The 27749-nt window shown below is 39.6% G+C and overlaps 1 protein-coding gene across 3 annotated transcripts in view; it reads left to right on the forward strand.

Moving 5' to 3' along the window:
* IFT80 (intraflagellar transport 80) overlaps positions 1–27749 on the forward strand; it is a 147739-nt gene that overhangs the window by 96813 nt on the left and 23177 nt on the right. For all 3 annotated transcript variants that reach the window (XM_084639441.1, XM_084639443.1, XM_084639442.1), the window contains 7 exons: positions 4456–4635; positions 10240–10358; positions 14715–14789; positions 16500–16663; positions 24628–24692; positions 25635–25770; positions 26915–27062. In XM_084639441.1, the coding sequence (XP_084495567.1) occupies positions 4456–4635; positions 10240–10358; positions 14715–14789; positions 16500–16663; positions 24628–24692; positions 25635–25770; positions 26915–27062 (887 nt within the window). The remainder of the gene's footprint in view (positions 1–4455; positions 4636–10239; positions 10359–14714; positions 14790–16499; positions 16664–24627; positions 24693–25634; positions 25771–26914; positions 27063–27749) is intronic.

Raw genomic sequence — 27749 nt, forward strand, 5'->3', positions numbered from 1 at the left:
TTGGCTGCATAGATATCCTCTAAAACTTTTGGGCAGAGCTTATTCCTAGACTGTGATCCCCTAACTCTCATTAGTGAGCAATTACTTGCACAAGTAGTCTCATTGACTCCAGTAGGACTGTTTCTATGAGTAACTTTTCACCAGTGGGAGCAATGAGTTCACAATCTGGCTTTTTATTAGGTAGAGTATTTGCTGTAATTGTAGAAAAGGAGAGTCTCCCAGAAAACATGCAGTAAGTTACCATCATACTAATACACAAGGAGTGCAGACCTGCCAGTGTGAGAGACAAAGCATCAGAACGTGACAAAAGGCTAACATGTGGAACACCTGTTTGCTTCCCCCTTGTTTCCCCTCCATTTGTTTCTCCTGCCATGCATCCTGTGCCTTTGTCTCTTCTATTTGTTTACCCCATTTTTGTTTCCTTTTTGACCTCTCAAGAGCTGTGGAATGTGGCAGTGGCAGCCAGGAGAACTTTGGGCTGAATCCTCAATGTATCATCAGCAGGGAGCTCAACAGCTTCAGAGTAGATGTGGCCATGCATGGTGACATCACCACACACATGCACAGTGCATGCCACTCACAAGCACTTTTCACTCCCACTCCCCCTTCCTAGGTGACGGCTACTTTGGCTGTTTTCTAGAGCAGCAGCAGATGTGAGATACAGCTCCAGGAGGTGGATATGAAGAATAGGGAGCCAGAACTGCTGCAAAGTGTGATGTACTGTGAAATGTGATAAAACTAAGAGCTGGAGGCAAAGCCATAGATGACAGTAGATATTTCCAATAGTTTCTATTATGAATTTGTTAAAATTTTGTTAAAAAGAAGAAGTCAAGGGATTAATAATACCTAAAGATCAGGTGCACTCTGTTACTGGAAGGCAATCTTCTGATAATTGATGACATACTTTCAATTGCACAAACTTGGCCTGGTCAAAGAAATGTGAACATGCCTTGTTTTCTTTTAGTGTAGAGAAGCTGTTATTTCTTGATATAGAGAATCTCTGACCTAATTGAGTGGCCATTTTTAGGAACTGTCTTGAACGCTATGGACTTGTCCCCAAATTTTAAAAACAAGTGAATTCATTCTTTTAAATGATTTGGTCACCAAATAAATACTCCTTAAAAGGTGGACAAGACTTGGGTGTCTGTGCCAGGGAGAGGCTAGTAAGAAAAATTAGAGCTAATGCAAATATTGTCAAAATATTGTCACAGTTATGGTGAGGGGAAGAATAGGGGAAACGATAGAAGTGTGCTTACGGGGAAAAAACCCTCTCTACATCTTCTACATATTTAATTTGACTATGGTAAAGGGTTAAATCCTGTCCCTACATCCCCATTACACTGGAAATGCTGCATTCCCACTGGACAAGATAGACAGGATTTGGGGAATACAGCAATGTGCAGGAAGCAAGTCGGGGAATGAAATGGTGAGCCAGAAGATTGTAACTACATAGATCTTCCAGCTTATGTTCTATCACAGGGTGGTACAAGGGCTCCTTTAGCCTTTAGTATGCAGTAGCCTCTTCGAAGCTGCTCCATAGCCTATGAAGGAAGATTTCTCCTCCTCTGATCACCCAGGATATTTGCATAACATTTGAACCAGCTACGTCAGGAGGGCAATACAATAATTATTTGTTCTTAAATACAATTTTTGTGCATTGTAAGCAAGCAAATCACTTAAGTTATCAAAGAACATTAAGAGCTGACTGCTGTTCCAATGTTTGCTGGGTCCATTTTATAAAACCTGATTGATAAACTTTAAATAAATATAGGCAACATAAAGCAGTAGGATGAGATGAAAGAAAATATGTTAGGCCCATAAAATCCTTGGAAATTTTGCAGTCTCTTTCAATAGAAACATATTCTTCTGGAAGTCAGTCAGATGGGCATTCCCATCTGAGGAAGCTTCTATTAACGAGGTTTGCAAGCAAAAATGTGACATTTTACTTACTGTTTAAATTTCTAGTGCCTTAGGAAAACTATTTCATTGTTTTTTTTCTCATGGAAACTGAAATAATCTTGACGTATGATGTTTGGCATGTGGCCATGCCACATCAGGTTCTGATCTCATTAGATTGCTTAAAATAAGCCAAGTCAGGCATGGCCACTTCTGGGATTGGGAAACTTCTGAGGTGTCCTGAGAAGTTAGTGACTCAGTAATGAACCAGTGCTGCATTATGCCATTATAATGGTAGAAGGAACTGTGCAACTGGATGTTTTGCCTTTGAAAGGGTCTGTCAACCCACTTGTGTATTTTAGTGAAGAGTGACATGATCTTTGAATCAGTTTTTGAAATCAGATTTAAAAGTTTGAGCACTTTGGGATCTTTGGATGAAAAGTGTTATACAAATGTCAGCTATTCCTGTATTTTTAACTTTTTAAAATTTAATAAGAACTACATTGTGTATAAGACTTATTGGGAAACCTCGTATTTGTATGAGAACATAGGAATTGCCCTAACTGATCAAATCAGTGGTACATCTACTCCAGAATTACATTCTGACAGTGGTCACTACTAGCTGTGTAAGAAATATGATAAGACAGTTTATGAAATAACCTGTCCTTAGGGAAAAACAATTCCTAACCGCTGTCAGTAAGAGGCTGGTGTGCCCTAAAGCATCATTTCCCAAACTTTTTGAAAGTTGATGCCCCTATTAAGGAAAATGAAACCAGTTGTATTCTCCTTCATCCTGGCCATTTGTTATTAAAGGCCTACCTAAAATGACTGACTAATCACTCAGTAGATTGGGTAGATCTTCATAATGATACTTCCTTTCCTTCACTGCATGCTTTCAGCAGTAAGGTATTTCACAGAGTTGATATTTAGTAAGTAACATCCTTGGCATCTGAGCTAATATTCATTGAAATGAACAGGGCAGTTGACACCTCAGAGCTATTGTTTCAGGCTGTGTGTAAATTTAGGCAGACATTACTGCATTAGTTGCACCTGGGTCATGTTTTAAAGGTTTACTACACAACCATAGCAATTTGAGACTTACTTAAAAGCTGAGATTTTAGCGGAAAATAGAGAGATTTTTCCATGCCCTTTGCAATACTTCACATCCTCTATCTTCCAGGGGTCATACCCACACTTTAAAAAATACTGCCCAAAAGTATGGGTCATTATATTACTTCTTAAATGGTTTTAATCCTATATCATTTAACAGTGGATGTTCTTATTATTCCTTTTTGGAATCCTACTAAGCTTTTAGCCTCAATTATATCTTGTAGTAGTGAATTCCACAAGTTAAATGTTTCAGAGTAGCAGCCGTGTTAGTCTGTATTTGCAAAAAGAAAAGGAGTACTTGTGGCACCTTAGAGACTAACCAATTTATTTGAGCATAAGCTTTCGTGAGCTACAGCTCACTTCATCAGATGCATCCGATGAAGTGAGCTGTAGCTCACGAAAGCTTATGCTCAAATACATGGGTTAGTCTCTAAGGTGCCACAAGTACTCCTTTTCTTTTTAAGTTCAATGTTACAGATCTTGGATTCTATATTCATGATTCAGTCACTGATCAGTTCTTGATGCTGAAAACAAAATCTATTTTCCTTTTAATATCTTGGGTCAGTTCTTGGTGTAGAGTCAATTTCCACACAGTGTAGTTCAGGACAAAGAAAGGAAAGGTGGTATCATAAAGCACTTTCCCAATCCTTGGCTGTTGTGTTCAGGGCAATCCCTGGTGTAAATTACAGCAGCCTCAGGGCTGCTCCAGTTTACTGGCTGTTAATGGCCATCAGGGCTAAAAGCACAGTTTGGGATCAGCATAGTGTAGAGACATCCTGGCCATGCCTCTTTCAATCCAACAATACACCTTACACCAGTGGTGGGCAACCTGCGGGCCGCTAGACTGGTTGTTTACATTTGCACGGCCACCCACAGTTCCCAGTGGCCGCGGTTTGCTGTTCCCTGCCTATGTCAGCAAGAAGAGAAGTGGCAGTGGGAGTTTGGGGCTGGCTGTGTACCACCAGAGGATTCCCCTTGCACTGTTTGATTCTGCTAGGGCCATGCTGGCTCTAGGTTCAGAAACTGCTAGCAATTCAGTATAAAGCAGCTGCATCTTATTGGAGAATCTGGTCCATTGGTTCCACATAACCAGTACTGTTGCTTTTAAGTAAATGAAGTTGCAGTTTAAATTTTATTTAGTGATTGCTTAGCTCTATGAATGCCTGAATACATTTAAAATATATTTAGGCTGCATAACTTTCTGCTTAATATGCTTCAAATGTTGTGGTATTTGGTTCTTTTACTTCTGTACTTCCTGTCTTCAAATCATCTTACTAAGAAACAGACCTCTGTATGATACCTGCAAAAATAAGAAACTCATTCCATTGATTAGTTTATTAGTACAATTTAAATAAGTGCATTCATTTGTTTAGAGCAATATTTGTTCATAAAAAGCTCAAAGAAAGTATTAAGATTCCTTTTCTTTTTTGTTTGTTTTGTTTTTATTAGTGGTCATATGCTTTAGAGAAACCAAATACTGGCAGTATATTTAATATTGCTTGGTCTATTGATGGTACTCAAATAGCAGGAGCTTGTGGAAATGGACATGTGATTTTTGCCCATGTCGTGGAGCAACGGTGGGAGTGGAAGAACTTTGAAATAACGTTAACTAAAAGAAGAACTATGGAGGTATGGGTTACAAGTTCAGCAAAATTGACCTTCAGGATTGTTTATGTAAGACTCACAATTGTAACTCAGTAAAGACAAATAATTGTGAATGGACAATTTTTGCAGAGTATAAATGATAGGACTGAATACCTTTGCGTTATAAAAAGGCCAGAATGAGCAAGTGGTATGTGAGTGTGTGTTTGAGTATACAATCACATGACCCAGAACTACATCAGCCTCTTGGCTCACTTAAGGATCACAGCATCTTGCTTTTATGTGGGGTGGGGGCATGAATACGGGATTGAGTCATAGGTCTTGTTTACATCAGAAATAATAATACAGTAATTACCAATAAAGCAATAGTGTAGACAGGGCTGAGTATCATGTCTACACTAGTGGATTGCCACTGATAGAGCTGTACCATCGCTGGCTATTGCTACAGTCCGGGTACTAATTTTTCTATGGCCCTATGATGAATGGATCTGTCTTCTTGGATTTCCAATCAAGAGGAAACTGGCAACTTACAGCTGACCACAATCATGAAGAGTGTTAGTGTCCTTTGTTGCACTGCTCCACCATATTACAGTCGCTGGTTCAAATTTTCCAAAGCTTGGAAAAAAATTGTAACATATCTTTTAAGAGGCTGTTTTTACTATCTCCTAGTGAGGATTTAGGGAATTAATGCATGGAAAATAATAAAACATTGAGATTGAAATTTTCAAATCTGGATGCCTAAAGTTGAGTTGCTAATGCTAAGACTTGAAAAAACAATAACAACAACAACAACAAAAACTCCTAAATCCATATTTGAAAATCAGATAAGGGCCCAATAAAGTTCTGAGCACTCAGCATTTCCTGTTGACATCTGTGGGAGCTGCTGGGTGATCAGCACTGTTAGAAATGAAGCATGCCCCTAACTGTAGTTTATAGAGCTCAAATTTTGGCTCCTGTTTTTGAAAATCCTGGCCTGAATCCACAATTAGGCACCTAAATATCTAGGAGTGAATACAGAAATTTGAATTTTGACTTGCTAATATGTCTTCTGTGTTCCCAGACACTGACTCATAACATAACCAGTCAACAGTGGGATAATACAGACTTTCTGTTGTTACAAGTTTTTCCAATTAGAGTTCAGGCCATCATTTTCAAACCTGGGTGCCTGAAGTTAGTCTCCTAAATTAATAATTAAGCACCTAAACATCTTATAGTCTGAACTCTTTAATGTTGAATACGTAACTGGGAAAACTTGTAACAACAGAAAGCTATATTACCCCTCTATCCTCTGGATGGTACATCAGGAATCAGTGTTTGGGAACACAAAAAACAATTTCACAGGTCAAAATTTGTATTTCTGCATTCATTCTCAGACATTGACTTGTAAAAGATGGTTCTGTCTAGCAACCTCTAGGGATTTTGTATATGCAAACACTTGAGAAATATAGCTAACCCTGATCCAGGATGTTTGTTTATTTTATTTTACATTGATTTAAATAGCGAAGAGATGCCTATACAAGAGCTCTAGGCAACCCTAACTCCTGCTCAGTGTTACAACAACAAATGACATTATGGAGTGAGACAGCAGTTGTGAGCATGTCAGGATAGATCTCTTTAGGAGCTATGTGAGTGGCCACTGGATCTTGGTAGCTACTGCATTAAGTCCTTGTTTTGTAGCTGGCTGCAGATCTGAAGAAGTTCAAACCCAGCTTCCACCATCAGTAGGACAACATCTAAAATACCCTTGTTTGAAGAGATCACTCTCCCATGTACATGAATTATTTGCACAGTTATCTTTTTACTATTAAGTGTCATTCTTTCAATTTCCTTAGATTTTTTTTTATCCCTAATGGGCCTATGATTTTTTGATCAGGTGATGAATTGTCAATCCTATCTTGCACTTACTCCTCTAACAGAAAAGAGCTGAATTTCATTGGAACTCTCCTGACAGACCTCAATTCCAAAATGTGTAAGGATTCTCAGCATAACATCCTAAGTGCTCAGTGAGCCCTCCAGTGGGTTCTCTATCCTGACAGGCTGGAATCTTCAATGTAAAAAATCTGTTCCACATCTGAGAAATCTACCCTTTTTCCTCCCACCATGTCAAAGAATTCAATACTGAAGAAGTTGGGGAGACAAGTTCCCCTACATTTCCCAAAAACTGTGCCTTATTGAAAAACATAATCTGGTTCTGCCATGTTGCTTGGCCTACAGGGCCATTTCTATGCCTGATTGCAGGAGACTCATTAAGAATGATCACTCCCTGAGAGAGAATATTTTCCTAGCTTTGGCTTTAATGATGTTTGCTTTTATAGGAAGCTAGGAATTACCAAGCTGGATCAGCCAGTGGTCCATCTAGTGCAGTGGACTTGAACCTTTCCAGACTACTGTACACCAGTCAGGAGTCTGATTTGTCTTGCGTACTCCCAAGTTTGACCTCACTTAAAAACTACTTGCTTATAAAATCGGAAATAAAAATACAAAAGTGTCACAGTATATTATTACTGAAAAATTGCTTACCTTCTCATTTTACCATATAATTAAAAAAATAAGTCAATTGGAATATAAATATTGTACTTACATTTCAGTGTACAGGATATATAGCAGCATAAACAAGTCATTATCTGTATGAAATTTTAGTTTATACTGACTTCGCTAGTACTTTTTATGTAGCCTGTTGTAAAATTAGATAAATATGTAGATGAGTTGATGTACCTCCTGGAAGACCTCTGCATACCCCCAGGGATACGCATATCCCTGGTTGAGAACCACTGATCTAGTCTAGTGTACTGTCGCCAACTGGCCCATACAAGATGCTTCAGAAGATGGTTCAAGAAACCCCATAATGGAAAATAATGGAATAACCTGCCCATAGGGGAAGTTTATTCCTAACTCCCATCACTTAATACAGTATCTGAATTATGCACTGAAGAATAAGAGTTTATATGCCTCATTTAAAAAATAAATATATATACACACACACAATATCCTGCCTAATGTAACTGGATTTTCTCATTATGCATCTAAATGTCTAATCTTTTGTCAAGTCCTACTAGATTTTTGTCCTCAATGGTATTTTGTGGCAGAGAGTTTCATAAGTTAATTGTGTATTGTATAAAAAAAATAAAACCCTTTTATCAGTTTTAAATGTGCTGCCTTTCAGTTTCAATATACATCCCCTTTTTCTTATAAGTGGTGTTGGAGAACTGTCTATTATTAAGGTTGTCCCAACATTATAAGACTGTTTTCAGTTGCTTAATTTGAACCATTTGGGCTGAAATATTCCACACTGGGTGTCTGCCTCAAGCTAAAACATTTTGGAACATTTCCACCAAAATAGTTCATCCATTTCCAAGAAGGATGCTAGGGAGAAATATGTTCTTTTGCCCACGTTAAAAAATTCTAGTGACTTTCACACACCCTTGCTTTGTAGAAGAGACTCAAAGCTCCCACATATGACCAGTCCTCTCCACAGAACAACTGAGCAAAAAACGTATTGTCACAAGGTGTCTGGCCCTGTAATTGAAGTAGGTCCAGTTCTCCTGTGCCAGGACAGGTGCTTCCATTTGTCCACTTAATGGGGTGGAGCAGTGCCTGGGGGCTATAAAGGATCAGGGAGAGACCGAATGAGTTAGGGAGTCTCAGTGAGTCAGAGCAGACTGGTTCAAGCAGGGACAGATGAGAGCTGCCAGAGACCAGGGATACTGGAGAAGGTCCTGAAAGGAAGAAGGTGTTCCTTGGGGAAGACTGAAGACGAGAGTATCAAGAGGAGTTTGCTGGCTGTCATCGCCAAGCCTCAGAGCCAAGGCTGGAGGGCTGAAGGCAGGGGAGCAGCTAACATTGCCAGGGCCAGACAGCTGGACTCAGAGGGATCATAAGAAGGCCAGGGTGAGTGACAGATGCTCCCTCTGACAAGATGCTCCCCAGCAGAGAAACTATGGGGGGTGGTTCCCACTGGGAAGAGTGGGGTTTCTCTCCAACTGGAAGGGCTAGGGTAGCTGTCCTGGGGCAAGGACAGGGGAAGGATGACAGACACTCTGGGCCTCGTTGAAGGCTCCAGTGTATGGGGCATCAATGACAAGATGTGTTGTGCTTGCACTGGGGTGAGAAATGGACTATATTTGTGACTTTTGATGGAAACCGAATGAACTGTGTTTGGCAATAAACCAGCCCCAAAGAGGAGTAGTATTTAAGATCTGAAGTGGATTTACTGGGGACTCTGAAAGGGTAAACTGAGGAAGGCATGCTTGTCATGCTTTGGCCTATTGCAGGAAGGTTCTCCAGGCAGGGCTCCCCTATGACATCTACGTTACAATAACATTAAGGTTAAAAAGTCAAGTACTCAAAGGTTAGGAAATGCCAGGAATTAAGGTTGCCTCTGCAATTTTGATTTGGCCTCTTATGCATATGCATGGAAGAAAATAGTACGTGATCAGGTAATTAAACTGTGGGTATATTTACACGTAAACTAGCAGCCCAAGTATATATCTAGGTTCCTGTGTATTTGAGTGGCTAGCCCATGTTGAAGCCTGTGCCACCATATTTACACTATTATAGTTACCCATACTAGGTAGATTGAGGCTAGCATGGGTATACCTACCCCACTACAATCACACCTTCACTTGCAGTATGGTAAAAGTTTGGCAAAGTTATAAACAACTGAAAATGGGATCTTATAATGGAAAGTGTCAGGCAACTTCAATAACAGGGGGTGCTATCAGCCATGTCTATAATAATGTGTTTACAGCTATTAAAACGAAACAGTGCCAACATTTTTCCTTGTAAGGAAGTTTATCCAAATCTCTAATTTTGTTATTCCACACTGAAACTTTTGTATCACTGCAGTACAGTAGAACCTCAGAATTATGAGCACCTCAGGAATGGAGGTGGTTTGTAACTCTGAACAAAATATTCTGGTTGTTGTTCTTTCAAAAGTTTACAACTGAACATTGACTTAATACAGCTTTGAAACTTTACCATGCAGAAGAAAAATGCTGCTTTTTACCATACTAATTTAAACGAAACAAGCACAGAAACAGTTTCCTTACCTTGTCAAATATTTTTTTAAACTTTCCCTTTATTTTTTAGTAGTTTACATTGAACACAGTACTGTACTGTACAGTATTTGCTGGTTTTGTGTGTCTCTGCTGCCTGATTGTGTATTTTCGGTTCCAAATGAGGTCTGTGTGGTTGATTGGTCAGTTCATAACTCTGGTGTTTGTAACTCTGAGGTTCTACTGTAATTTTTTTTGAGATAGAGTGACCAGTCCTAATCACAGGATTTCAGGTGAGGGTGTACCATTGATTTAAGTGATGGCATTGCTTCAGGAAGACAGATCCATTTTTTACAAGTCACGTTTGAACACACAAAACAAATTAGCAGGTAAAAACCACATACTTAATGCAATCCTTTTAATTTCAAAACTATGCTAGGTTATTAAATGTGAGTTAATAGGAGCTTTTTATTGATTTATTCATAAATGCTTTTCTTTAAAACTTCCTACATAGTTACATGGTACTATAAATGCATAATATCAGCCAGCTGTTTATGAAAATTAACAATGAGTATAATATTATGCTGTTTTCTGTTCCATAATTTTCATTTTTTTAACCATAAACCTTTTTTATTAGGTCCGTAATGTTATTAATGATGCAGTGGATTTACTTGAATTCCGTGACAGAGTCATTAAGGCCTCTTTGAACTATGGGCATTTAGTTGTTTCAACTTCTCTTCAGTGTTACGTGTTTTCGTAAGTAATTTCAATTAATGAAGTATTATTTGATCCATTCAATCATAGTGAGATTCAAAAGGAGCTTGATTTAAAGTACAGTAGCTTATACATGGTTTGAAAACATCAAATCTTTTTATAGATATATGTCATAGAACCCACCTATATACATACTAATGTATATTTTCATAGTTGCATAAGGAATTACCATGATGTGTTTCAGTGGCAGAGCCAGTTTTTGCAACCAGGAAGGGGGTGGATCATTGGTGGTGGGTTGGAGACCAAGTCTGCCCCACATTTGCCGGGAAGTGGAAGCTCCCATCCTGTGGAACTGTGCCCAGATCCCCACTCTGGGCATTGTGACCTGGAACACAGGGTTGCAACACCATTCAGATTTGGCTTTGCCACCACTCTGTCATAACTGAGGGGTGCCTGGGCCAAATTTGAGTGAGTGGCTTTGTGACACGTTGCACAAGGTCACATCACCATGTGACCCCATGCACCATATTGCAATGGCCAGAGCAGGGAGGCAAATCCAGACCTGTGAGACAGGAGCTGCTGATGCTGGGTGAGTGAGACCCAGGCTTCCTCCCCAGCCCTGTGTAAAAATTCATGTCATACACTTCCTTCAGTCAATTGCATAATATACTTGAAAAGATGCCACACGTCAACCTGAAAGCTGCCACAGAGATGGTCATACTGCCTTTTAACCCCCATTAGCTCCACCACTGTTGAGTTCTACTAACATGAATGAAAGTTGCAAAGTTAACCCTATCTTTGAAAATGTACCCTATGTGCCAGATCCTCAGCTGGTATAAATTGTCCTGGCTCTGTTGGCTTCAGTTGAGCTATGGCAATTCACACAAGTTGATGATCTGGCAAATGGAGTAAAAAAAATAGCTGATAAATACATTTTATGGGAAATTACTCTTACCCTTCAAATATCTAAATATGGGCAGGGAATTGCTCACCTCTAGATTATGGAGCTGCCAGTTGCATCCATTTGGCCATTTGACCCATTTGCACTGGTTACTGCTTTGATAACATTGCTTTTTGCTCAGAGTCCATGACATACAAGCTGTTTCTTGGATACCATTACCTTTGCTCTGCAGATTGGCCAGCAGTTTCTTTAGAGAGAGGATTTATTGTTTATAAGTAAGGCTACGTTTTAGTCATGAGTATTTTTAGGAAAAGTCAGGGGCAGGTCATGGGCAGTAAACAAAAATTCATGGGCCGTGACCTGTCCATGACTTTTACTAAAAATACCAGTGAATAAAACTTGGGAAGGGGCTGCCTGGGGGCCCCACGGGTGCTGGGGGAGGGGCGGCACGTGGTCTAGGACTCCCGCTGGTGCTCGGGAGCGGGGGAGTTGGCGGCACCAGCAGGTTCCTTACCTGGTTCTGTGCCTCTCTCCCCCAGCAGCAGCAGCAGAGTTTGGGTGTGGGAGGGGGCAGTGGGTTGAGGCACAGGACAGGGTGAGGTGGGCTCTGGGCGGCGTTTACCTGGGGGGGCTCCCCAGAAGTGGCAACATCCCCCTCGCTCAGCTGCTAGGCGGAGGCGTGGCCAGGCAGCTCTGTGTGCTGCCTCCGCCTGCAGGCACTGCCCCACAGCTCCCATTGGCCACAGTTCCCGGCCAATGGGAGCTGCAAAGCCAGTGCTCTGGGCGGAGGTAGCCCTCAGAGCAGCTTGGCCATGCCTCCACCTAGCAGCTGAGTGAAGGGGATGTCACCGCTTCCAGAGAGACCCACAGGTAATCGCCACCCAGAGCCCACTTCACACCATCCGGTGCCCCAATCCCCTGCTCCCTCCCACACCCAAATTCTGTGGGGGGGGGGAGATGAGGCAGAACAGTGGCCCAAGACTGCCCCAGCAGCAGCTGATGCACCTGGCATAGGTGCTGCCTGAGCTGCTCCTGAGCCAGGCGCACCAGCCGCTACAGAAGTCACAGAGGACACGGAAAGTCATGGAATCCCTGACTTCCGTTACCTCTGTGACAAAGGCCTGGTCTATACTACAGAGTCACGTCGAAGGAAGCCGCCTTAAGTCGATCTATTAATGTATGTGTCTACGCTACCGGGTCCTTTATGTCGACCTAAGTTGCCTCTGATGTCGACTTCTGTAATCCACCTCTGCAAGAGTCATAGCACTTAGTTTGATTTTCATGGACCAACTGCGAGGTAGTGTAGACGCAGCACTGTGTAATTCGACTTAATTGGCCTCCAGGTGGTGTCCCACAATGCTCATCTGTGACCGCTCTGGAGATCATTCTCAACTCTGCTGCACTGCAGCCAGGTACACAGGACACAGCCCCTTCCCTGCTAAAGCTCCGGGAACTTTTGAATTTCCATTTCCTGTTTGATCAGCACTGGGAACATGCCAGCTTGAGCACAGCCGATCATGGAGACTACATGCCCCAAATGTGCTCCGGCCTGGTCTGCACAGGAGGTGGTGGATCTCATCTCTGTGTGGGGAGAAGGGTTTGTGCAGGCAGACCTCTGATCCAGCAGAAGAAACGCTGACATCTATGCAAAGATTGCTCATGGAATGGTGGAGAAGGGCTACACGAGGGACACACAGCAGTGCCGTGTGAAAATAAAAGAACTTCGCCAAGTGTACCAGAAGGCAAGGGAGATGAACAGTTGTTCTGGTGCTGAACCCCACACATTCTGGTTCTACAATGAGCTGCATGTGATTCTTGGGGGTGACCCTAGCACATCCTAGCACCCCCACAAACAATGTGGACACCTCACAAATGTGAGAATCTAGGGACAACAAGGAGGATTATATGGTGGATGATGATGAGGAGGATAATGGGAGACAGGCGAGTGGTGGATCCATTCTCCCCAAGAGCCAGGAAATATTTTTAACCCTGGAGCGCTCTGGGTCACAGGACATCACGGTGGTTGACAGTGATGCCTGGGAAGGCACCTCTGGTGAGAATACAGTTAAAATGCACACTTGGAGCACAGCAGCTCCCACGGTTGATTTACCTACTGATTCCCCACTGACTGGTAACTCTCTGGCATTGCAAGCTTCCAAATAACGATAGCCACTTGTTTCTCCACTGTCAGAGCAACTCTCATTTTTGTGTTGCTGAACTGCAGGGCAGGGGAAAGCTCTGCACAAAGTTTCTGGAAGGTGGTCTTCCGCATTCGAAAGTTCTGCAGCCACTTCTCATCATCCCATACCTGCAAAATGATGCTGTCCCACCAGTCAGTGCTTGTTTCATGGGACCAGAAACAGCACTCAACAGAGTGCAACTGCTCTGTGACTGCCATCAGAAACTGTGAATTGTTTTTTTCAATGGCTTGCAGCAGGGCTGCCTGGAGGACATCACTATGTTCCACATGGCAAACCTTACTTTGGCTCTGGAAATACTGCAGGAGAAAGCATGAAGTGTTTGAGATGCTCACAGCAAGAGTGCACAGCTGAGCAGGCTCCGTGCTTCTGCAGTTATGGCATACACACGGCGATTTCAAGGCGCGAAAACCACTGAGTTGTTTGCTGTTGATGTGAGGGAGGGAGCACAGTATATCATGGGATGTCGACGCAATGTTCCCATTCTCCCCTGCAACAATGTTTTGGTCCCATGAGGCATTGCACAAATTTCCCAAAACACACTGTGGCAAGTTGCACTTTGGGATAGCTACCCACAATGCACTGCTTTGTGCATTGATGCAGGTATTGCTAGTGAGGACGCACTCCATCGAGACAATGAGCATGGTGTGTCTACGCACAATCGACTTCATTATTTTGGGGTCTCAAGGTCGAATTAGATAAAGTTGACTTAATTTTGTAGTGTAGACAAGCCCAAACTTGCAGCCTTATTTATAAGAGATGATATAGAACTCAATCATGTCATGTCTCTAATGTAGTTCACCAGTCATAGGTGCTGGAATCTAAAGCTAATACCTAATTATTGTTTTCCTGCTCAATAATGTGATTGTTGTTGAACCACCAGAGCAGGCATAAGTTCATATAGGAGTAAATCCTGTGGCCAGTGTAAAAGCTGCGGAAGACTCTGAACAAACTAAACTGATGTGGTTCTACAATGTGTAGGAGGGCAGAATAGAGTGAGGTTTTGTGCGACTTACAAGCCATGGAGCACAATACTACAAGAGCTCTGTGTACCCCAGTGCATAAAGTGTTTAGGAAGCAGGAGGGAAGATGTGCAGCTGCATGATCCACTGGCTAAACTCATGTGATGAGATTTGCAAAGGCGGAAATGGTGGTTAGAAACCCAACTGCCATGACTTTCAACAGGAATTGGACACCTAATTATCATTCATACCTTTGAAAATCAAAGATAAAAATGTATTTTCATTACTTGGTGAATTTTTGAAATGTTAATTAATGCTAATCTTAATATTATTTTAGTACAAAGAACTGGAACACACCGCTTATCTTTGACCTCAGAGAAGGAACGGTTAGCTTAATTCTACAAGCAGAAAGGTAGTTTGTTTATTATAATGCACAAGACTAATTTTTTGTTAAAATGTACATTTGTAAAACTTGGGTGGGTGGGTGTTTCTCAAATAGTAGTAACAAAATAAAATATACACGATTGGAGGTAGTGGATGGAGTCATATTGTGTGACTAAAAGGTCACGTTGTTATACAGTATCTATGATATGATTGCAGAACTGAATTGCTTAATAAATTACATGTGCACTGTATCATTATGCTTATCTTTTATTTACAATGGAAAGTAAATAATCTTCAGCTGTTACACTAACATCTTTTTTTGATCTTTTATATTTGTTTGTTTAAATGAAACATATTATATAGAAATAATCTTTACTACAAACTGGTCCTCTACTTATTAATAAAATTGTCAACTGTGCTGAATAAAAGTAAAATGCAATTTTACATTTTCACTAATAGTACTTATATGTAATATTTATACATGCATGAAGTGGCTGTATTTCCTCCATTTTAAATGTTTATGTGGTTACCTACCTGAAAATCATTTACCAAAGAGACCTTTCTTTGTGTGTAGCTCTGCCGAGAGTCAGCATTGTTTTGTGGAATAAGACCGGGAATCAGGAACTCCTGAGTTCTAATTTTAGTCTTCCTCTAATTTGCTATATGGCCTTGGACAGATAACTTAAGCCCAAATTTTCAAAAGTGTGTATTATTTTTGAGTGCCCAATTTTAAACACTTGGGATCTGATTTTCAGAGGTATTGTGCTCTTAAAGCTCCAAATGTAGTCAGTGGAGGCATTTCGGGAGATCAGGCCCTAGATCTGAAGTTAGGCACTCAAATTTAGAAGGCGCTTTTGAAATTGTGGGGACAGATCCTCTGTTACTGTGAATTGCCGTAGCTCCACTGAAGTCAATACAAAATTTTTGGGAAATCATTCTTCCCTTGCAAATATCTATATGAGTAGGCAATGGCTCCCACTGTAGACATAGAGCTATGACAATTTATATCAGCTGAGGATCTGCCTTTGGCCTTTAATCTTTCTATTTGAATTTTCTTCATCTGTAAAATATCGATTATACCAACTTCTAACAGTAGTTATTCATTGTTATTTAAATTCTATATAAATACTAGGTCACAAGCATAAACCATTGAAAAAGGCCACTTCTCTATAGGGAAAGGCATCTTAATAAACTGACTTTGGAATTAATTACAGAAAGTATCTTCTGCGTATCTACAGTTCATCTGCCTTCCATGACAGTTCAGTCATGGTGAAAAAACAGATACAGAAAGATTTAAAAAATGGCAGATGTAAGCTCTAAACCAGTTTCTAAACTATATACACAGTGAGCACCCTTTGCAGCTGCTGAACTTCTGTGAGCACTTTTGTGTAGGGGGCTCAAAATCATAGTATTTTCTAACTTCCTATAGACAGGTGCCTTATCATCAGAATATGTAATGTGAGAGTGTAAAACTATAGAATATACTATCTTAGGGAAATTATAGTAACAGATTTCCCATAACTAATTAAAATCCTTATATTTGAAAGACAAGGACCTTAAAATTGAATTCACCAAGTGTAGAGCTTTCTTTCCAAAAATAGAGTTCCAAATTTAAGGTTTATAAATTATGTAGCTTACACAGAAAACACTTGCAGTATTTTAGACAATTATCTTAAAACTGATGGATCTTTCTACCATCCTCCACTACAACTAATTAAATGAGCTATGTTGTTTGCAGGCATTTTCTTCTTATAGATGGTGGAGGGATCTATTTATATTCCTATGAAGGACGATTAATTTCATCTCCAAAATTTCCAGGAATGAGGACAGATGTATTAAATGCCCAAACTGTATCTTTGAGTAATGATACTCTTGCAATAAAAGACAAAGCTGATGAAAAAGGTATGTTTACAGTTTAACGTTTCCACTTTGGCTAGCAAGTTACTTGCAAAAGTGTTAAAAAGCTGATAATTACATGTGCATTTGATATCTTTCTTTCATACGTAGCGCATTCATGAGTTAAAAATTAAGCATGAAACCAAAATAGTAATTTTTCATATTAATTTTGATTTTTGTTTTTATTTTTAAAGTACTACTAATTTTGCAGTAGTTGCCTACAGGACAGTATTTTCATAATGGGAAAAAGGTATGTTTCTTCCACAACCTTCCACTCTCCAGTTATAGGCAATGCCACGTGTGACAGGTTCCGCCTGGGGTGCCACCTGGAACTGGGGTACTACTGAGCCTTCTGACCCACCAGCCTGGGCTCCCTCTCACCCTGTGCTGCTGTGACAAGCTGCAAAACCCCCCAAGCTTGCACTTTCATCAGCATTCACACAGGTAGGGGCACACCCAGCTGCAGTTACATGCAGGGCTCTCTAACCACCAGCTTCCCAGCCTAGGACCCTAGAGCAGTACCATCCTGGCCTGGTCAAATCTGGCCAGTATATGAGTTTAATACCCGGTCCACCTCTACCTCAATGTGAAGAGGACCATGCACACTTGTGGTAACCAAGCTGAGATTTTCACCAGACACCTTAGTCAACCGCACATTTTTTTGAATTAAAACATGAAATAAATTTATTAACTAAAAAAGATAGATTTTAAATGATAGCAAACAGATCAAAGCACATTACCTAGTAAATAAACAGCAAACTGTGCTTAAGATACTAGATAGATAGGATATGAATTAGCAAATTCTCACCCTGAGTGATAAACAGGCTGGCAGATTCTTAAGGCAAAAGCTGCCTTTGCTTGCAGCTTGGGTTTCCCAGGTTTTCATACACAGCTAGAACTCCCTTTAGCCTGGAACCATTGCTTCCACCAGTTCAGTAATTGTTCCTCAAGTTTTCCAGGTGTGTTGTTGTAGGCAGAGTGAGGTACCACCATGATGTCATTTCCCCCTTTTATATCTTCTTCCCACTTGCAGGAAAGCTCTTTTTCTGTAACCTGAGTCAAACAGTTCCCATTTTATAGTGCTGTCTCTGAGAGATTTCTGTTGTACACTGTTCCTGGGGTAATCCTTGTGCTTGTGTGCATTTCTTCAATAAGCCATTAACATTGTTTGGCCTTTTTACTGTTGTACCTGAAAGGCTGCTTGTGGGTGTTTTCAACCTCACAACATGTTTCAATAACACATACATAGCTAAACTTCGTAACTTCACATACAATGATAGTGTATACAATGCAACGAGATATTAATGTCTAGCAGATCAAGACTTTTAGAATGATACCTCCGAAGGCATACTTTGTACAAAACATATCCTAATTATATGACAGTGATGAATAAGGGAGTACCACGGTGTCACACCATGGAAAAACCAGAAGTCATTTGCAGTGAAAATTTCAATAATTTCTCACTCTCGCACATGGTTCACAATAGAAATACCAATGTGATTACTGTTTTCCCTATCTGCCTACTGAACTCAGGAGCCAGCAGTGCATTAATTGTGACAGATTGTAGCCTTCAGATACTTTTTGTTTTGGTTAACTATTTTTCAGCATTGTTAGTTTTATGTGCAGCTTTTATGGGGTTAGTTGTGACTCAGTAGTGTTTCAGAGAAATATTTGTTTATAAATGTTTACAATCTTTTACAGGTGGAGTTTTAATTTCTAACACTGTCACAAAATCTTTCTCTCTCTCCAAATGAGCAAACATAAAGTTCAGGCATCTCTTTTGTGTTAAAGATTTTGAGATCTGTCTCCTGCATCCCCCTTTCTTTTAACCACAGAAGGGACTGTGTAGTTGTCTCTTCACCTGTTGAATTTTTTTGAGTCTGCTTGATAAGGAATCAAGAATACTGATTCAGAGGGCGGAGTATTTTTTCTATAGTTATTCATGAGTCATTGATAGCAACTATGTGTTGTATTCAATGTGTTTTGTAGCAAAAAATTCTACCTTTTTATTTTCTAGAGATTAACAATCCTTACTTTCTTCTACCCAGGAAATCTAGAACTAAAGGTGCCTAAGGACTGTATTTAGGACCCCAGACTGCTAAGATATTTCAATTATACCTGATAATTTCTTCCATAGTTCTCTCCTCTGATCTGGAATTACCATCTCTAAGAGGGACAGAATAGTTCAGTGTTTGAATCTGTTCCTTCCTTTGTCTCTTTGCATACTTCCCATAAAAGTGCAATTGTGGAGATGTTTTTGTTTGCTTTGCTTTGTTCTGTAGATGCTCGCCCACTAAGAACCGGCCTTAACACCAAGTCATATCACATAGATCACAGAACAACTATCATATGGAAATGGCTTTTACTGTCCTCCTTCTCTACATGTTTTCCAGTAAACACATCTCAGAGATGGCATCCCTTTTTATATTTAGGTTCTATGAATAGTGTTATACACTACAGAACTGTCTTGGCCCTATGATACCAATTTCAGAATTGAACAGGACTAGTTGGAGCAATGAAATTCTGGAATCCATTTTGGATTTGCTTCTCTAAGAAACAAGTCCAATGTTTATTTTAAATGTTTGAAAGCTCTGACTTTTACTATTAATATGAATTTGAGCATTGCCTATGTTCAAATCTTCATTTCCATTGAAAACAAAGGTTTTTAAACTTCTCATAGCCACTGTAAAAACTTGCTCCTCAGGGCAAGTCCAACATGGAAGCTGCAATTGTATCCCTATAGCCACCTGTGAAAGTAAAAGCACTTCATTTTTGTTGGACCAAGAGTAGTCCTAATTATACTCTCTTGCTAAAATGCTCACCTCACTAGCTGGGGGGCAGTTTTGATGTATCCAGAGGCAAAAGGGGGACACCCTCTTCCCTTCTTTTGCAGGTGGGATGGGAAAAAGAGGGAAATTCGCAAGCAGGAGCAGCTGGGGCAGTGCTATATACACTCCTCCTGGTTCCCCCTCCCTCTCTGTCCAGCATGTGTTTCGTTCTTTCCCTCCTCCACCCATCCTCTAAAGGTAGGGGACTATCCCACATGGCATTCAAGTGATGGAGCCTGGACCCACCTACTCCCAATGTCATTGCATAGCGGAGCTACAAGAGGCTGGATGAGTGGCTCCCCCCTGCTGGGGGAAGTGGGTGGGTGGTGCTTCAGCTTGCTCTTACTGTTTTGAGTAGTCACTTTGAGCTCCATTTGCTGCATTGGCGAGTCACTGGTTTGACTCTCGTCCAACCTCATACTTACCCACACTTATGTAGTGAGCTAGATCTCTTATGATGATGGGGACTAGACTGATCACTAAACTTTGTTTGGGGTCCAGAAGGGATTTTTCCCATATGGCAAAGTTTACAAAGTACAATGGGGTTTTTATACCTTCCATCTGTGGTCTGGTTTTGGAATTTTAAATTACATTGTTGCGACTTTGGCAGGTTCCAGTGCAGTTGATGGGTTTAAAGTGTCTGACATGAGGTCCCTCTAACCCAATGTGCTGTTAAGCATGGTCCTGAACAGGACATTGCATGGTGACAGGGTATGCTGCCATGTCTCATGTAGCATATGGCTCCCCTCATCTCATTTCTCCTACCTCTTGTGTGGAGGAGCGGAGTTGGTTGGGACTCTGCCTGTTTACCAGGGTCCCTGGGTAGGTCTGAGAGTATGGAGGGGGCTTTGCCTTAGACTTCCCCTTAGGTTTCTATAACCCAGGGCCACTGGTGCCCAGCTGAAGTCCACACTAGAAAAGGCTTGCCAGGAAGTTGGAGAGAATGGTCCCCATTGGTCAAGAGTTTTAATAAATTTGCAGCCTCAATGGTTAACCATACTAGAGCATACATGTCTCATTGTTTCTATCTTCACATCAGCATAACATTTAAACATTTTAAAAGGAGCCACGAGTTGATGTGGCATGAGTGTATGGCTATCAAAATGCAAAGTCTGACAGTTCCAGGCATATTTAAAGGGACAGCACTGCATATGTGACTCATTGGTTGCTAAAGTATTTGTTCAATAATGTAGTCCTTTCAACCTTATTCACATGTATCAGACAGTTGTAGCAGCCACCACTTATTATCCAAAAGCGTGAAACCTGAGCTTCTTTTATTTCAGAGTCTGACAGTTATTAGGATGGGTTTGGGTTAGAGAAGCATATCAGCCTTTCTTCTTATAGACTATTTCGTAGACATTGCAAACATGATCCATCTCTTTCATCCCAATCCATCGGTCCTGTTATATTTACTGTATGCTTCAGCTTGACACACTTGATGTCTGCATGTCTTTATTATTTTTTCTTTTCCGTGATCTTGCTGACAAATGTTTCATTGATAGCTTGTGGTATTCATTGGAAGATGCACAGAGCTATGGCATTTGACTTAACAGGTGTTTCATTTATAGGGCATATAAATATTCTGATACTTTAAAGGTGATTTATCTAGTTGCAGTATTCTCTTGTCATTACTTCATGGTAAAGTTGTGCTCAACTATACCTACAGTTTCACAAGAGCATCTTTTTTAAAACAAGCCATTGAATTGTCAAAATGGACAGTCAAGAAAGTGCTCTTGCTTTTTAATTAGCATGGTTAGAAAATTCCCTGCCAGCAATCTCAACTGCCATTAGATTAACCTGCACAAGTAGTCTCATTACCTAGACATGATGAACTTGGTTTTCAACAGCGAGTTCAGCTTTAGACTTACTTATCTTGCAAATAAGCAGCAAATGTACTTTCTTTTGCTCTAAGGGAAGAAACTCAGAATGAAGTACTAGTGCAAAGGACAAAAAAAGGTCCTGACAATGATCAGCAGTGAGTTAAACTCCATAATAATGCATGCACAGCGACTCACTCAGAATAAAAGCTGAAACTTCAATTACATGAAGACTAAAGTATCTATGAACATTTAAAGCAGCACTTCCCCAAGATAGAGAAAAGTGGGGGCGGGCTCTCCCTCTGCATTTAGGTGAGGGACAGTTGTGCTCCTTCTCATTGCTTAGTTCAACCCCCAGTTGTAGATACTTATCTTTTGTGGGCAATAAACACTTTATTCCATTGCAAACCATTATTTACAGTATATCAATATAATTTTATTACCTATTTTATTTCTTTTATTAAAATATGCTTTGGGAGAAGGTAAGCTTTAGAGGCAGGATATTAAAGACCTATACAATTTTTAATGTAAAAATTAAAATGGATTTTCATTAGTAAAACTCACATTTCACAATAAATTATTCAGAGAAGCATTGACTAACAATAAATTATACATATGTAAATGAAAGATACATTTTACTTCTGAGATAACATTTTCTTCATTTTATTATACTGTTCATATAAAGAAACTTAATTTTATTGCTGTACTAATCTTTGGTACAGCAGGGATAAATTATGACTTGTGCTATGAGTAGTTTTAAATACAAGGTTTGTATAAATAATGTGTCCATAAATATCATATGTTATCTACACACACGCGCGTGCGCGCTTTTGAGGGCACTCACTCAAGTTCCTCTTCTGTTGCTCCTTTCACTCTATCCATCTTCATGGAGAAAAGGGTGTATCTTTTTCCTGAGCAGTGCTGCAGGCCCACTCTGCAAGTCTTGCCAGCCATTTCTGAGCTTGAGCTAATCAGTCACTTTCAGTGCCTCATCAAAGGAGGGATCTATAGATCCTGTGCTGGTGGGAGCTGTCAGTCAGGATTAGCCAGCTCTAAAGAGGATTATCTAAATGTGGGGTTGCAATAAGGGCAGTGGAAAAGGAAGCTCTCTTTAGGGAAAATGACTCTAGAGGTGTGTAATAGTCTTGCAGAAGGCCAGCACAGGGAAAGACAGAAACCCTGTGCCCAGAGATTCTTGCTTTTCTCAATTTGCTTTCCTATTAAGCCCACTGTAGAGAGGGTCCCTTTTCCTCTCCCCTATCAGAAGGTGAAATGTGTAGCTTCCCATGATACAACTTGCTCAGTCGGATCCTACTCTGTTTTCTGGGAGCCCTTTGTCAGTGGCCCAGAAACAGGGTCCTGGCCTGCTGCAATGCTCAAACAGACTTGGAGGAGGGTGAAGAAACTGTTCTTAGAAACAGATGCAGACCCTTTTGACTTCTCCAAGTGGTTTGTCCAGGAGAATGGAATGTCTTCATTTAATCTGTAGACTGTTATAGAAAAGGGGGACATAGACATCCTCTTTCTGGATGTTTTCAACTGAGAGAGAACCTTTCAAGATAAAAAATTAGGTTTTAAATGCTTGTAAAGAGTTGTTAGGATTTTCCAGATACTAATGTGGCTTTTCCTAAAACACTTACTAAGCATTACAGATTGGGCAGGATATTCATGTCCTCAGTCTGTGTGTGGTAGTTTGTACAAAATCCTCTTCATTTCATTTTCTACAGTCATTACGATAGCAATAGTATTGGTTTGTATAATAAGATCAAGAATTAAGGTCATGTAGACAACCATGCACAGAAATGAGAGCAAAACACCTCGTAAGTAATAACTCATTTTTGTTTGCATGTTTAACCATCTGCAGAAAATAACACTTGTACACAACCCTTTCATTCTCTTCTGCAAGTGCTACCAACGACCTCAGGAGAACACCTGTTCTCACAACCTTTTTTCCTCTACCAGTGAAACCAACGACCTCAAACCAACATCCTGTATCCTGAAAGAAACCCGCAATAACATATTATTAATACATTAACAGCGCCATCCTTTGGAATAAAAATATTCATATGTTACAGGGTTCAGATGGTAACATACAACTTACAAGGGCAAAGTTCAAGTGGAATGTGATGTCATTAAACCTCTGAGATGTGTCTCTGAAATTATTAACAATCTTCCTGTGTTTAATTTTTGCTGAATCATGTACAGTTTTACAGAAATGTTCTTAACAGTGAGATATTACTTTCCTCACTAGCTTTGAGTAGCCCAGACCACATCTGTCAGAATACATGTAAGCTTGTTCTTCCTTTCTCCCTCTTTGTGAGCCGTTTGGCCAAACCAGAAGTACAAGTTATACACAAGCAAAGTTTTTAGACATTCAGATATGATACAGAGTATAAAACCCAAGCCTACATCATGTAGAATTTATGCTCATTTATGACTGTGCAAAGTTGTAGGTAGGAGGTTTCCAGGCCATAAAGCAGCTGTAACTTCCCTTCATCAGAGTGGTTGCGCTAATGAGCAGCAGAGGGCTTGGATGGGCCCTTGGGCACTATAAAAGAGAATCACAGCTTTCTTCATCTTCTTCCTTTAAAAAAAAAGGTCCCTAGTCTTTTTTCTTTCAAAGAGACCGTGGAAAACATAAATGAGTGGATTTTTGGCAGGGGTAGGAGTGTGTGGAAGTGATGGATTTTGTTAATTATTTTTTTTAAGGAGGGAAGACATGCAAAAGCTTCACAAAGTTGCATGTATCTCTAAGGCAGAGGATTTTTGAGGGATCAAGCTGGTGACAAAATTTTAACAAGGGATGAACATGATGATCCAAAACTAATTTCTGCATTCACCTACATCATCTAGAAATTAATGTAATTATTAGACTAATGTTAATTAGTTAATATAATTGTTAGATTAATGACTGGTGAACTATGACAGAAATGTCAAAATGGAATTTTCCCCTGAATGAGTGTACCATATTTCAACATTGTGACTAAAATAAGCACTCTGATAAGAAAGATTGATGTTTAAGATTTTGATGGGTCAAATTTTCAGTGTTCAAACTGAGATTTTTCCTGCAGTCAGCAGCACATAATGAATAAGTGTACCAACTTTTAAGATTTTAGTTCACTTGTCAGTATGAAATTTAGATGTTCAAATCAATCAATTACCCTGTAATAAGCCTCTATATTATATTAGATAATACAACAGAAAGCTTGGAAAATCAATGAAGAGTTTGGAAAGTCTGGCAAGGAGATATCTGACCACAGAAATGTTGAAATCTAACAAATATGATATATTTCATTATTTAACACTACACGTTTTATTTTTCGAGTTATCTACTTGTTTGAAGCATTATCTGGGAAGCCATTAGGTGATGGGAAGCCTCTTATCCACAAGGTAATGTACATACTGTAATTTCACCTTTCAAATTGCATATCATATCTAGGAAGAAAGAAATAACTATTGGGGGTTAATATCATACTTAATAGAAAATAGTAATAATACTTAATAGAAAATATTTTGACAAATCTGTGTTGATATATATAATTGTAAGGTATAGATTGGAAACCTTGGCTTTGTATAATTGTCATATTTCTCCACCCCAAGAGATCAAAGTGAGCTTCAGGAGAGTGTCAGAGGAATACTGGTAAGGGAGAATTATAGTCTGTCATACGTTGCAGTGAAGCTGACCACTTGAATTCCCTCTGTTCTCACTCCAAAGCCACTTGATTGGCATCTGCCTATCTCAACACTGAAGTCCTTTGCACTATTTCTTTGTTCTTCTCTCAGGAGAGAGGAAAGAAGAAATGGTGCTGTTGGTCTCCATGCTCAATCTTTCTCTTTGTCTTCTCTTAAAGAGTGGTTGAACAGAAGACATTACCTTGGAGACATAACCTTGTTTCTTCTCTCCACTTTTTTCCTGGCAGTATAAGAAAGGCCTTGCAGGCAGTGGAGTAGACATCATGCAGCTCTGTAGTGGTAGCATTTTTGGGCAAGAGGCACAGGTGCTCCTTCTCTTCCTTTATGCTGCTTTATATTTATTTTTCTTTCAGACTTTCAAGATACTCATCAAGCCTTGGTGCTCCTGCAGCGTAACAGACTATGCTCTTAATGGATTAATGACCTTGTAGGAAATTAACCTCTGTAATGCTATACACTTAAATAAAATAGTTCTGGGACTAAGACAAACATAACAGGAATTTAGAAAAATCCAGTTGTTGAACAGTAATAATTTATGTCACTTTTTTTTTAGTGGATCATCAGTTTCTTTTAATGTAGCATGATTCCTCCTATATGGATCTATCTGGCATAAACAATCGTTTTCTGTTTGTATTTTAGACAGAGATCACCGAAATTGCACTTGATCAGAAGGGAATTACAAATGAAAGGAAAATTGTTTTTATTGATAAAAACAGAGATCTTTATATTACTTCTGTGAAGAGATTTGGGAAAGAACAGAAAATTATCAAAATTGGTAAGAATCAAGCCAAAATTACATTAATCTACATTCTGGCAGCACACATATTTTATCTACAACAAGAGTGTTGAAAGCTCTATTATTTGATTAATTTAAAAATTCACTTGAAAGAACACTGGGGAATATGTTGTAGGGTACAATCTTGCTGTGGCTACTTGGGATGGATAAAATGAACTAATGTCAATTCCATTTCTAACTTCTGTGGTATTCAGCCACACTGAATAAACACATTAACTGGGTATTTTTTTATTATGCTCAGAAGTTAAATGGGTAAGTTTTTGACATTTAAACTGTCATGACTACATTTCAGAATGAAGAGCTCAAAGAGAATTATGAGAGAAGCCCACATGTCCCCTAGAGCTGTTGTGTATATATGTTGCCTGACTGCAGATTCTGATAGCACTTGATTCAGAAGGTTTTCTTCACAACCTCCAGCACTAGAAACATAATATTGTTAAATAAAAAGTGAAGTTCTGGAGAAAGTGATGTGGTTCATCCAATAACTGCCCAAGCTGTATTATGGTCACTCATATTCATTTTGAACCTTGCCCTCCAAAATACAGTGTATGAACTGCCTCTGTAGTTTGTGCAGAAACAGTTAAAGAATAGACACTGCTTCCAGACTTGTGAATGTTTTGGTTAACAACAGTTGACAGTTAAGGCAATAAACAAAACTGAGCTATTTTGGCTCCATATATGTTAGAAATGGGAATATAAATGTCAGAAAAACACAGAATAGGGAAAATTACTTACGATAATTAAAGTTTTTAAGAATAAATTTCAACTCATGCAGTAATAAAAATAAAACCTGCTTTTTTAAAATAGGTTTCAGAGTAGCAACCGTGTTAGTCTGTATCCGCAAAAAGAAAAGGAGTACTTGTGGCACCTTAGAGACTAACAAATTTATTTGAGCATAAGCTTTCATGAGCTACAGCTCACTTCATTGGAATCTCACGAAAGCTCATGCTCACGAAAGCTTATGCTCAAATAAATTTGTTAGTCTCTAAGGTTCCACAAGTACTCCTTTTTTAAAGTAATTGTTGATGACCTGTTAAGGGTAGCAGAATTCCAAGTATGTTTACATTGTTTGTGTTTATTGTGTATGTGCAAATACGTAATATTTGTTTATCTTTAAATTAAGGAACAATGGCACACACTTTGGCTTGGAATGACACATCCAACATACTTTGTGGACTCCAAGATACACGTTTTACAGTCTGGTACTATCCCAATACAGTTTATGTAGATAAAGATCTCCTGCCAAAAACACTGTATGAAAAAGATGCAAGGTAATAATATTTTTACTCAGAATAATATTACTGGATTTTTTTAAATACTGTGTTGAATTTTTCACTCAAATAATTCTTTACAAAGAAGGGTGTTAATTTAGCCACTTGAAATAGATGACAGCTGCTACCTTCAGAATTCCTGCTACATCACTATTTCTAGATTAGAAAAGGTTTAACCATAAGTGTTAGCCATTCAAGGTGTACTATAAAGCTTTTTAAAAATGAATAAATGATAGCTGTTTGAGGCAGAACACTTAAGCACCTGAAAAGGGATGGACTTAACCATGTGCTTTAAAGTGCCTATGCACATTGGGTTCATAGTGCTAATTACTGTGGGAAACCCATTGCCTTCATTTGAACTACTCACAATAATCAGTGTTTGCAGGATCAGGCCCTTGGATCATAAATCAGTAACCAAATACGCTTTTTCAAAAACCTATCTATATGTATAGTTCTTTTAACATTCATGGTTCTCCATAACAGTGCTAAACTTCAGCATCAGCATGATAAACAAGGCCCTAAATGCCATATATTATTTAATAGAACAGGACATATGAAGGGTTCTGGAGCATCTAGTCTGCCTCAGATTTTCCCTGACCTCCTATAAAATGTATTTAAAATTTTCCAGCTTTGTGCCTTATTCATCAAAAATTGCTTTGTATTGGTGGGTTCTAATAAATAATCCTA

The sequence above is a fragment of the Lepidochelys olivacea genome (genome assembly GCF_965140295.1).
Source record: "Lepidochelys olivacea isolate rLepOli2 genome assembly, chromosome: 9".
NCBI lineage: Eukaryota > Metazoa > Chordata > Testudines > Cheloniidae > Lepidochelys > Lepidochelys olivacea.